This window comes from Lissotriton vulgaris, chromosome 3_1, assembly GCF_964263255.1.
Source record: "Lissotriton vulgaris chromosome 3_1, aLisVul1.2, whole genome shotgun sequence".
Taxonomy (NCBI): Eukaryota; Metazoa; Chordata; class Amphibia; order Caudata; family Salamandridae; genus Lissotriton; species Lissotriton vulgaris.
Window position 1 is genome coordinate 1,081,217,771 of NC_141689.1, and position 12,922 is coordinate 1,081,230,692.

A 12,922-nucleotide genomic window follows, 5' to 3' on the forward strand; every position below is an offset into this window, starting at 1 on the left:
GGACGGTGTTGGGGGGGTTAGTGTGGGTGTGTATTAATACTGCGCAGGTGGCTGGCAGTGCAGTCTCCAGTGTAGGAAAGTGCTGTGTGGTGTCTCAGTGGTCTTGACAGCAGCTGAAGCACTTACGAGTTTAGAAAAGGGGACCTCAGAGGGGAGGTAGGTCTCACCCCCTGGGAGGGACACTCAGCTGCGCAACCCATACGAGTCTTCTGACTGTGGGGGAGTAGCATTGTTGTCAATTGTTTGCTGGAAGCGCATAAGCAGCTTTGCCATTAGGGGGAAATGGGGTTTCAGGGCACACGGCGCACTTCCTCGTTTCAGATCGCGTCTTCCTCTGCAGCACCCAATTTCTGCACCGCTCCTGTCCAGGACCCGCGGATGTGCGCCAATGTAGTGTGATAGCTCGCTTGGCTAAAAGGAGGGCCAGGGCCATGAAGCGTTTCTGCATTTTGTGCTGCTTCCTACGCCTAAATATGCCTAGTGAACAGGATTCCCAGGAATAGATGTCAATGAGTCCTACAACCTCTCGCAATGTAGCATGAGTAGTGTGCCAGTAATGGCTTTAAAGTTGGGTAAGCCCAGATTATATAGCGAATTGTGATTCTGGTAAGTGGCAATGCAGCTGTGCCGGCGTCAGATAGGCCCGGTGTAGTATGAAAAACTGTATATTTTTGAAGGGAGAGTTACAGGAGACCTTTAATGGAAATTCTAGAGATCGCTCCCATTCTTTGTTATGGAGTGGCCACCCGTATTCCTACTCCCATTTTAGGCAAAGTGGGGCGAGTGGGACGTACAACAGTTCACGAATGGCCTTATATAGCTAAGTGATGAGATGACTGCCCGGGCCCATAGTTAACACAACATGAGGCACTGAGTGAGTCGTAGGCTTGCCTCCAGATAGATCCCAGAGGCGCTGGAAAGTGTGTATGAACTGCCAATGGAAGAGGAATTGCCCCGGACGGAACCCACTCTCCTAGGTCAGCTGGTCAAAGGGGAAAAGTAGGCCCTCAGAAAAAGAACCCCCCCCCACCTCAAGAAGCGAGAGGTTGGTCCAGGTTTTTAATTCCCAGGCAGTGTAATAGTCCCTGCCACAAGGCAGGCCAACCAACAGCAGCAATGGGGTTTAAAGTGGAGACCCCCAGGAAAGGCGATGGATTCAAAGCATACTTGGAATCGGACACGTTACAATGCAAACTTTTACAATGCATGCCTTTACAAAGCAGTTTTTACATCGCAACATTAATTACAATGCATGATCCTTCTCCTACCTCGCCGCCAAGACCTGGCACGCACTCCCCACCAGCCTATGACAGACTTGGGACCTGCTGGCCTTCAGAAGACTCCTCAAGACCTGGCTCTTCGATCAGTAGCGCCCCCCCCTACCCCCCTCCCCAGTGCCTTGAGACCCTCACGGGTATGTAGCGCACTTTATAAATGCATTGATTGATTGATTGATTTTACAATGCATATAACAACGCATTTTTAGAAACTACACTTACAACGCACTCCATTACAACGCATACCATTACAACACATACCATTACAATGCATAATACTTTCATGGCAACAGTAGTATAGCACAATGGATTAGCATTCCACGAGGATAGTAGACAGACCTGATTCTGTAGTAATTCACAGACATTTGAAAATGTACTTCCAATACAACAGCCATGAAACAATGATTTTCCTTAAAAGATTTCAACCCTCTAAAGAGAACTCAATAATTTTCAGGTTTGTAACTATGTGTAACCCATAAAGTAAGCAAACTGGGCGTTAATAAAAAAAAAGTACACATACGCTTTTCTGCAAAAACCGTTGAATTATGCCTGGTAACAACATCCTTTGTAATATATTCAAGCATAAATTGGAAAGGTTTGTGAGCAAGCCAAGCAAGGGTAAATTATGCCCATGGCTAGATGCACTGCATGTGTATATAGTAATTTACACTTGTGTCCTGAAAAAGGAAAAATGGTCATCGAATGGTCTTTAAAAAATGTAACATGCTTGCTGCTTGATGACATACACATTCCGTATGAAACGGCCAAAAGTATAATTTTCAATAAATTTGGCAATGCTGCATTGGTCAAATTACAAGAGCGTATTTCAATTGGTTTAAAATGCTTGGAATATGACTATTTATTCAGGGTGACCACTCTACTGAGGTGCAGGTATGAGCAGTTGCCAAAGTGAAACCTATCTTGTCAACAGCCAGTGAGGCATTGGACAGCTCGGAATTCTAGATATTGCGCTGTGATTACATCCGGAACTTTCTTTTTGACAGTTATGTTCATGAAGTGGCTCGAAGACACTTGCAGATGTACCCACCCGCCCTGACAAGCATTGCGCACAACTTTGAAGACATTGCTGAAGAGTGCTGCAAAGATTTAGAGGCCGCTAGCCAGTGCTTCTCTGAAAAGGTATTTGGTTTTTTTTATGCACTGTTTCAGCAGCCTGCTACAACTAACACGTTAATTGTTTTTATTTTAATTTGTGCTTATCTTTTTATTTTTCTAACATGCTTAGGGCAAAGTGATTTTAGGGAACCAGGGATAACAGTGGAATGAAAGATATAAGGTAATTAACAAGATACAGATGTAAGATATTTGAGGCATGTTGGAGAAGGTATTATGAATCAGATGTACAAAGACACGGCCGAAAAAATATGTCCGCAATTTTCAACCAGTAAATAATTTTGCAAACCAGTCTAAGTACTATGTTGGTGAATAAAAATCAGATTCAGAGAAGGTTGCATCCTGACCTACCACATGAATATTAAAGAAAGAGGTTACAAATTGAGACTCTTTCCAATTGGAGGCCATCAAAGGGATGGTGGCTCAGCAGACCACGTCTGTGATTGCCTTAAAAAAAGAAAAGATAACTTTTTTTCAATGTAGCCAGTTGGGAGTAGTACTCTTGACCACTTTTTACTCCCAAACAAATTTTTTTTTAGAACTCATAAAAGACCCCTTCCCATTTATGCATTATCACCCTGACTTAAGAGGGGGCATTTTTCAATGTTTTTCACCCACATTATGACCTCAAAACAATAATTCATTTCAAACAGAAGCATAACTGGGGAGGGGCGATCCGCTCTGGGCGGCACTGTTTTCGGGGGCAACAGGAGTCGTGTCTATCGACTACCACCATCCCCTCGGTCCCGACAACAAGTCACATCAAGTCAAATCAAAAACAACTTTATTTGGTTTTACATATGGAAAACCATAAAAGTTACTCAGCATCCGGATGTCATTCAAAACATGAATATCAAAAATTACAATTCACATCGGTAATAAAAGAGAAAATGGATCCATAAGTAAAAAGATAATATACCAATAAAATAGATAGGTTTCCCGGGAAGCCCTGATTCTCACCATAGATTTCCGGTAGCCCATGATAAAAAAGATACAATCTGCTTTACACAGTTGCAGATACAAAAGCGCAGGGCAAACATGATTAAAATCAGCCTCTGTAAAAGGGGGACTAAAAAATATCCCCGGGGTAAAAATGTAAATTGATACACACAGCCGGTAGCGCTTTTAAAACTTGTAATTACGCTGATTTTAAAGACTTTGTGTGCAATACTTTGTCCTACCTGATTGATCTTCTGTGGGCTAATTTTCGCTCTTCCTAGCACCACGCAGCAGAGCTAACGCTGCAGTGGGAACGCCCAGATCATTGCCGTTAGCAGCGAGTGAGCCGGTCCTGTGGCCACGCCCACTCGCTCGAGGCCACGCCCCTTTTGCCTACTTAAACATGTGCATTCCACGTACGCGCAGCGGACGGGCGCAGCGGGCGCGCCGCTAGCGCGCCGAAGGCGCGCCTAAGGCAAGCCCGTTTGGGCCCGTCTGGGCCCGTCCGGGCCCGACCGGACCCAGGCCCAGGGACTCTGTCGGATTTTCCTCCTGATCGCTTGGTGTACTCAGGAGACATGCTCCGTGCTCTCCAACTGGAAAAAAATCTGACCTGTCACCACACGCACACTGAAGGTAAACCTTTCTCTAACTGTATGCGTTGCAACCCAACCACCCAGATCTCAGCCAAACCCGGACTTAAGATAGGTCTTCTTAACTGCCGCTCCCTTCCTAAGCATGCACAAGAAACCAACCTGTTAATACAAGATCATGATTTAGATGCACTGTTTCTTACTGAAACGTGGCTATCTGACAGTTCTGACTCGGACATCATCATTGTCCTCCCCCCCAGGCTATCTTTGTCAAGCCCTACATAGACCCAGAGGGAGAGGAGGGGGGTTAGCCATAATCTACAGAGAACATCTTATTTGTAGAACCTCCAACGCTCACATTGAAGACTGTGAAAGTTGCCAATTTTCCATTCAAACCTCCCCGGCCCACTCCCTTTCGGGACTACTGATTTATGGATCTATGACAGAATTTCGACTACAAAAATATCGACCTACAAGAATATCGAGTCAACAATATCGAGGGCAAAAATATCGACATCCTATCTACAACATGGTAAGTACAAAAATATCGAAAAAATATTATCGTTGTAAAAAATATCGATGTTAAAAATATCGATTTTTTTTTTTAATATATATAAATGTAAAAGTAAGTAACACTAATAAATAAAATATACATATTTAAAAGTATCTAATAATGTTTAAAATTAATAAATAAAACATATATATTAATAATACATTAATTAAATATATACAGTAAAGATATAATATATATGTACTGAACAATAAGTATTAATAATTAATTTACTAATTTCTAAATTAATGAAATATATTCTAATTTACTAATACATGTACAAACATCAAACAATAACATACATAAAATGTAAGTAATATAAAAAATAAAATAAACATGTGATATTTTAACAATTAATTATATAAAACGTTGGATAGCGTAAGGGTAAAAATTACTATTCCTACTCCAGAGAGTGGAACAGTAGGGAAAGCGTTTGATAGCGTAGGGATAAAATTACTATTCTCACTCCAGAGAGTGCAACAGTCGAGAAAACTGACCCTGAACCCAAAAACCACCCCTTTACCCACAAACTGAAAACTGACCCTGAACCCTAAAAATACCCCTTTACCCAAAAACTGAAAATTGACCCTGAACTCTAAAAATACCCCTTTACCCAAAAACTGAAAACTGACCCTGAACCCTAAAAATACCCCTTTACCCAAGAACTGAAAACTGACCCTGAACCCTAAAAATACCCCTTTACCCAAAAACTGAAAACTGACCCTGAACCCTAAAAATACCCCTTTACCCAAAAACTGAAAACTGACCCTGAACCCTAAAAATACCCCTTTACCCAAAAACTGAAAACTGACCCTGAACCCTAAAAATACCCCTTTACCCAAAAACTGACCCTGAACCCTAAAAATACCCCTATACCCAAGAACTGAAAACTGACCCTGAACCCTAAAAATACCCCTTTACCCAAAAACTGAAAACTGACCCTGAACCTTAAAAATACCCCTTTACCCATGAACTGAAAACTGACCCTGAACCCTAAAAATACCCCTTTACCCATGAACTGAAAACTGACCCTGAACCCTAAAAATACCCCTTTACCCATGAACTGAAAACTGACCCTGAACCCTAAAAATACCCCTTTACCCATGAACTGAAAACTGACCCTGAACCCTAAAAATACCCCTTTACCCAAAAACTGAAAACTGACCCTGAACCCTAAAAATACCCCTTTACCCATGAACTGAAAACTGACCCTGAACCCTAAAAATACCCCTTTACCCATGAACTGAAAACTGACCCTGAACACTAAAAATACCCCTTTACCCATGAACTGAAAACTGACCCTGAACCCTAAAAATACCCCTTTACCCATGAACTGAAAACTGACCCTGAACACTAAAAATACCCCTTTACCCATGAACTGAAAACTGACCCTGAACCCTAAAAATACCCCTTTACCCAAAAACTGAAAACTGACCCTGAACCCTAAAAATACCCCTTTACCCAAAAACTGAAAACTGACCCTGAACCCTAAAAATACCCCTTTACCCATGAACTGAAAACTGACCCTGAACACTAAAAATACCCCTTTATCGATGAACTGAAAACTGACCCTGAACCCTAAAAATACCCCTTTACCCAAAAACTGAAAACTGACCCTGAATCCTAAAAATACCCCTTTACCCAAAAACTGAAAACTGACCCTAAACACTCAAAATACCCCTTTACCCAAAAACTGAAAACTGACCCTGAACCCTAAAAATACCCCTTTACCCAAAAACCCAAAAATGACCCTGAACCCTAAAAATACCCCTTTACCCAAAAACCCAAAAATGACCCTGAACCCTAAAAATACCCCTTTACCCAAAAACTGAAAACTGACCCTGAACCCTAAAAATACCCCTTTACCCAAAAACTGAAAACTGACCCTGAACCCTAAAAATACCCCTTTACCCATGAACTGAAAACTGACCCTGAACCCTAAAAATACCCCTTTACCCATGAACAGAAAACTGACCCTGAACCCTAAAAATACCCCTTTACCCATGAACTGAAAACTGACCCTGAACCCTAAAAATACCCCTTTACCCATGAACTGAAAACTGACCCTGAACCCTAAAAATACCCCTTTACCCAAAAACTGAAAACTGACCCTGAACCCTAAAAATACCCCTTTACCCATGAACTGAAAACTGACCCTGAACACTAAAAATACCCCTTTACCCATGAACTGAAAACTGACCCTGAACACTAAAAATACCCCTTTATCGATGAACTGAAAACTGACCCTGAACCCTAAAAATACCCCTTTACCCAAAAACTGAAAACTGACCCTGAACCCTAAAAATACCCCTTTACCCAAAAACTGAAAACTGACCCTAAACACTCAAAATACCCCTTTACCCAAAAACTGAAAACTGACCCTGAACCCTAAAAATACCCCTTTACCCAAAAACCCCAAAATGACCCTGAACCCTAAAAATACCCCTTTACCCAAAAACTGAAAACTGACCCTGAACCCTAAAAATACCCCTTTACCCAAAAACTGAAAACTGACCCTAAACAATCAAAATACCCCTTTACCCAAAAACTGAAAACTGACCCTGAACCCTAAAAATACCCCTTTACCCATGAACTGAAAACTGACCCTGAACCCTAAAAATACCCCTTTACCCATGAACTGAAAACTGACCCTGAACCCTAAAAATACCCCTTTACCCAAAAACTGAAAACTGACCCTGAACCCTAAAAATACCCCTTTACCCATGAACTGAAAACTGACCCTGAACACTAAAAATACCCCTTTACCCATGAACTGAAAACTGACCCTGAACACTAAAAATACCCCTTTATCGATGAACTGAAAACTGACCCTGAACCCTAAAAATACCCCTTTACCCAAAAACTGAAAACTGACCCTGAACCCTAAAAATACCCCTTTACCCAAAAACTGAAAACTGACCCTAAACACTCAAAATACCCCTTTACCCAAAAACTGAAAACTGACCCTGAACCCTAAAAATACCCCTTTACCCAAAAACCCCAAAATGACCCTGAACCCTAAAAATATCCCTTTACCCAAAAACCCAAAAATGACCCTGAACCCTAAAAATACCCCTTTACCCAAAAACTGAAAACTGACCCTGAACCCTAAAAATACCCCTTTACCCAAAAACTGAAAACTGACCCTGAACCCTAAAAATACCCCTTTACCCAAAAACTGAAAACTGACCCTAAACACTCAAAATACCCCTTTACCCAAAAACTGAAAACTGACCCTGAACCCTAAAAATACCCCTTTACCCAAAAACCCAAAAATGACCCTGAACCCTAAAAATACCCCTTTACCCAAAAACTGAAAACTGACCCTGAACCCTAAAAATACCCCTTTACCCAAAAACTGAAAACTGACCCTAAACAATCAAAATACCCCTTTACCCAAAAACTGAAAACTGACCCTGAACCCTAAAAATACCCCTTTACCCATGAACTGAAAACTGACCCTGAACCCTAAAAATACCCCTTTACCCATGAACTGAAAACTGACCCTGAACCCTAAAAATACCCCTTTACCCAAAAACTGAAAACTGACCCTGAACCCTAAAAATACCCCTTTACCCATGAACTGAAAACTGACCCTGAACACTAAAAATACCCCTTTACCCATGAACTGAAAACTGACCCTGAACACTAAAAATACCCCTTTATCGATGAACTGAAAACTGACCCTGAACCCTAAAAATACCCCTTTACCCAAAAACTGAAAACTGACCCTGAACCCTAAAAATACCCCTTTACCCAAAAACTGAAAACTGACCCTAAACACTCAAAATACCCCTTTACCCAAAAACTGAAAACTGACCCTGAACCCTAAAAATACCCCTTTACCCAAAAACCCCAAAATGACCCTGAACCCTAAAAATATCCCTTTACCCAAAAACCCAAAAATGACCCTGAACCCTAAAAATACCCCTTTACCCAAAAACTGAAAACTGACCCTGAACCCTAAAAATACCCCTTTACCCAAAAACTGAAAACTGACCCTAAACACTCAAAATACCCCTTTACCCAAAAACTGAAAACTGACCCTGAACCCTAAAAATACCCCTTTACCCATGAACTGAAAACTGACCCTGAACACTAAAAATACCCCTTTACCCGTGAACTGAAAACTGACCCTGAACCCTAAAAATACCCCTTTACCCAAAAACTGAAAACTGACCCTGAACCCTAAAAATACCCCTTTACCCAAAAACTGAAAACTGACCCTGAACCCTAAAAATACCCCTTTACCCAAAAACTGAAAACTGACCCTAAACACTCAAAATACCCCTTTACCCAAAAACTGAAAACTGACCCTGAACCCTAAAAATACCCCTTTACCCATGAACTGAAAACTGACCCTGAACACTAAAAATACCCCTTTACCCGTGAACTGAAAACTGACCCTGAACCCTAAAAATACCCCTTTACCCAAAAACTGAAAACTGACCCTGAACCCTAAAAATACCCCTTTACCCAAAAACTGACAACTGACCCTAAACCCTCAAAATACCCCTTTACCCAAAAACTGAAAACTGACCCTGAACCCTAAACATACCCCTTTACCCAAAAACTGAAAACTGACCCTGAACCCTAAAAATACCCCTTTACCCAAAAACCCAAAAATGACCCTGAACCCTAAAAATACTCCTTAACCCAAAGTTAAATAATATTATTTAATTAGCAATTAATAATTAATTAACAATAACAATAAAGTAAATATATTAGCACATAAGCTGTAATTAATATAATTTAATAATTAATATCATTTTTCCCCAATTAATTATTTAACAGTAACTAAAAATTATATATATAAATAAATTACTCTAATAATGTAATTAACTAACTAATATTATTTAATTACCAATTAATTACTAATTTAAAATATGTACAAAATTATATTAATTAATTAACTAATTAATATTAATTATTTGCCAATTAATTAGTTATAAATATTTGAAAACATATATTAATTAATTAATTATTATTAAATTACTCCCCACCCTATTCCCCTATAAACCCACATCCCGCTACAGAAAATATATATCAATTAATCAATTAATTATTTCCCAATTAATCAATATTAATTAGCAAATAATTATAATTAATTAATTAATCCTACTAATTATTAATCAACTTACCATAATTAAATTACTTCCCACCCTATTCCCCTATAAACCCACAACCCGCTCCGGTACTAAAACATCAAATTTCCTTATAAATTTCTATATTATTATAGAAAATGTATACACATATAATAGTAATTATTTTAAATACTTAAATTAAACATATAACACATACATAATAAAAAACTATAAAATAATACAAATATCGATATTAGTGTCATCGAAATTATTAACATCGATATATATGCTATCGATATTACTAACTTCGATATTACTTACATCGATATTAAGTATTTCGATATTACTTACCTTGGGTCGATATTCTGTCCTACGATATTCTTGCCTTCGATATTATGCTCCTTCGATATTTCAGACTCGATATTATGGTAGGTCGATATTTCCAACTCGATATTTTGACTGTCTACCCTGATTTATCGCCCTCCAGGTGCTCCTGGGAAATTTCTCAATGCCGTTACCGAATCGGTTTCACAATTAGCTTCCTCTGCTTCTAACTTTCTTATCGTAGGTGATCTTAATCTGCACTTCATGGACCCTACTGACCGGATAGCCTCCGATCTTCTTCTGGACATTCAATATCCGGTTGGTCAACAACGAGCCCACCCATGAGAAGGGACACTTACTAGATCCCGTCCTCACCAATGTTGCTAATATCACTACCAGTTCACCCCTGACTTTGCCATGGACCGATCATTTCCTAGTCCCGATTTCTTGGGATGCACCCACTATGCCCCCTCAAACCATGAAAATCCAGGTCACTGATAGACGGTGGCACAAACTTGTATCTACTGAATGGGCCACCACTCTCTCAAACTCCATCCCTGAGCTCTCTACCGAGCCTGGTACGGCCGATAAACAGTTTAATTCTTGGATTACATCTTCGCTAGACAAACTCCTCCCTAAAACTGCCACTCTCAAACATACCAAAAGAGTGTCTTCTGCTCTGTGGTATACCCCAGAGCTCAAAGCCCTGCGCCAGGAATGCAAGAGAACGGAACGCTCCTGGAGGAAGGATAAGTCTAAAGCGAATAAAGACGCGTATTCTACTTCCCTTTTAACTAACAAAACATCCATTCGTAAGACAAAAAGTGTATTCTTCCAGGAAAGAATAGAAAAAGCAGTATGTTCGAGTAAAGAATCTTTCGTCATTTTAAAAGAACTTCTGAAGACCCCAGATCCTGGACCGAGAAATCCCCCAGACCCCAAGGCTGATCAGGAAAAATGCCATCAGTTGGCTAGCTTCTTCCAAGAAAAGATACAAAAAATACTTGATTGAATCCCCCCTACTAGTCCGTGCGAGGAAAACGACCCCCCGAATACTCCGACATCCATTCGCCTCTCCTCTTGGGGACAAGTAACCATCGAAGAAGTGGGAAATACGCTAAATTCCATTAAAAGCGGATCTCCCAGGGACCCCGCCCCGCTTCGGACCCTCAAGTAGCTTCCATTATTGTTCCTCCCCTTACCCACCTGATCAACGCCTCATTCCAACAGGGAGTCGTGCCCCCTAGCTGGAAGGCGGCAGTTGTTAAAGCATTACTGAAGAAACCTTCTCTGGATCCCGAGAACCTGGCCAATTTTAGGCCAATCTCTCTTCTCCAAGGGATCAGCAAGATTGCTGAAAAACTGGCTAACAAGAAACTTTCACAGTTCCTGGAGGACAACAACAGGCTAAAAAGCTCACAGACAGGTTTTCGTCCAGGGCAGGGCACGGACATCACCCTCCTGGCAGCGGTAGAGGAGGCCAGAGCACTCTTAGACGAAGGAGGATCAGTGGCAGTGATCCTCCTCGACCTGAGTGCGGCCTTCAATACCGTCAACCACCAACTTCTCATTAAACGGCTTAAGAGAGTCGGTGTGGAAGGCTCCGCCCTATCCTGGCTTTCCTCCTTTCTGGCCCAGCGCTCCTTTCAGATCTGGGAGAACAACACCTGCTCCTCCGAAACTCCCCTCCAATGTGGCGTGCCTCAGGGCTCTTCCCTGAGCCCCACATTATTTAATATCTACATGTGCCCATTGGAGGAGGTTATCACCCCGTTCGGAGTAAGCGTTGTCAGCTATGCTGATGACACACAATTAGTTGTGTCATTGTCCCATCCCAGCCAACAACCAGCAGACTTATTGAACTGCCTTACGCAAATTCAATGCTGGATGAACAGTTCAGCCTTAAAACTGAACGGAGCAAAGACTGACGTTCTCCTCCTTGGTCAGAAAGGACTCACACTCTCCCAGAACATCTGGCCAGTATGTTTGGGTCCCCCCCCTGACCCAAAACAAGAAGTAAAAAGCTTGGGCGTGTGGCTCGATACAGACCTTTCGTTCACCGCACAAACAAAAAAAGTAGCCGGGACGTGCTTCGGGCTCTTGAAATCATTGAGAAAGATCCTGCCCCTCTTGCCCCCCAACTCGCAAAAACTGCTAATTCAAGGCCTGATATTCTCTAGGCTTGATTATAGCAATGTTATCTACCTGGGCGCCCCCGAGGCAACGATGAACAAGCTTCAGAGAATCCAGAACGTCGCTGCCCGGATTCTCACTAACACTCCTGCTAGAGCCTCGGCCAAACCAGCACTGAAGCTCCTTCACTGGCTTCCAATAAGGGAGCGGGTCAAATTTAAGGCCCTGTGCCTAGCCCACAAACTGCTACAAAATCAAGGCCCCCCATTCTCAGAAAATTTATCAGACCCTATAAATCCTCAAGATCCCTCCGTTCGGACAAGGAGAATCTCATCATCATTCCCAGATTCAAGAAGGCACGTTCAGGCGGAAGACGTTTTGCAGTTCACACTGCACGCCTCTGGAATTCACTCCCCCGCGACCTGAGAATCGAATCAAATTATCTACGCTTCAGGAAGCGGTTGAAAACCCACCTTTTTCCCTAAAAAACTTGCTCGTCCGGAAATCCGAACTCCTGTTCCCCCTTCCCCTCCTTATCTTGGCCCACTGCCCTGTAGAGGTAGGGATCTTAGCGCTGGGATACCTCCGGGTGACTACGCGCTCTATAATTTTTTTTAATAATAATAATAATAACTTGTATACCGCACTACTCACCCGCAAGGGTCTCAAGGCGCTTGTACGAATACCGCTGTGGAACCCATCCTGGCTTTCCCTGTGAGGCGTCCACTCTTGGGCACCCCCAAGGTGGAGGCCAGGCATCCTTAGCATTGTGGGGGCCATTGTGGAGATTAAGCAAGCTATTGCCCAGAGTTGCAGAGTGGGACTCCATGATTGGAATAGGCACGAGGCAAAAATGATCAGGTCCATGGAATTTTTTGAGCCCAAGAC

General features: G+C 41.8%; 1 protein-coding gene across 1 annotated transcript in view; it reads left to right on the top strand.

Annotated features, from left to right (window-relative positions):
- LOC147727443 (serum albumin-like) overlaps nucleotides 1–12,922 on the top strand; it is a 217,678-nt gene that overhangs the window by 48,898 nt on the left and 155,858 nt on the right. The window contains exon 5 of the mRNA XM_086961515.1: nucleotides 2,282–2,417. Coding sequence (XP_086817641.1) covers nucleotides 2,282–2,417 — 136 coding nt within the window. The remainder of the gene's footprint in view (nucleotides 1–2,281; nucleotides 2,418–12,922) is intronic.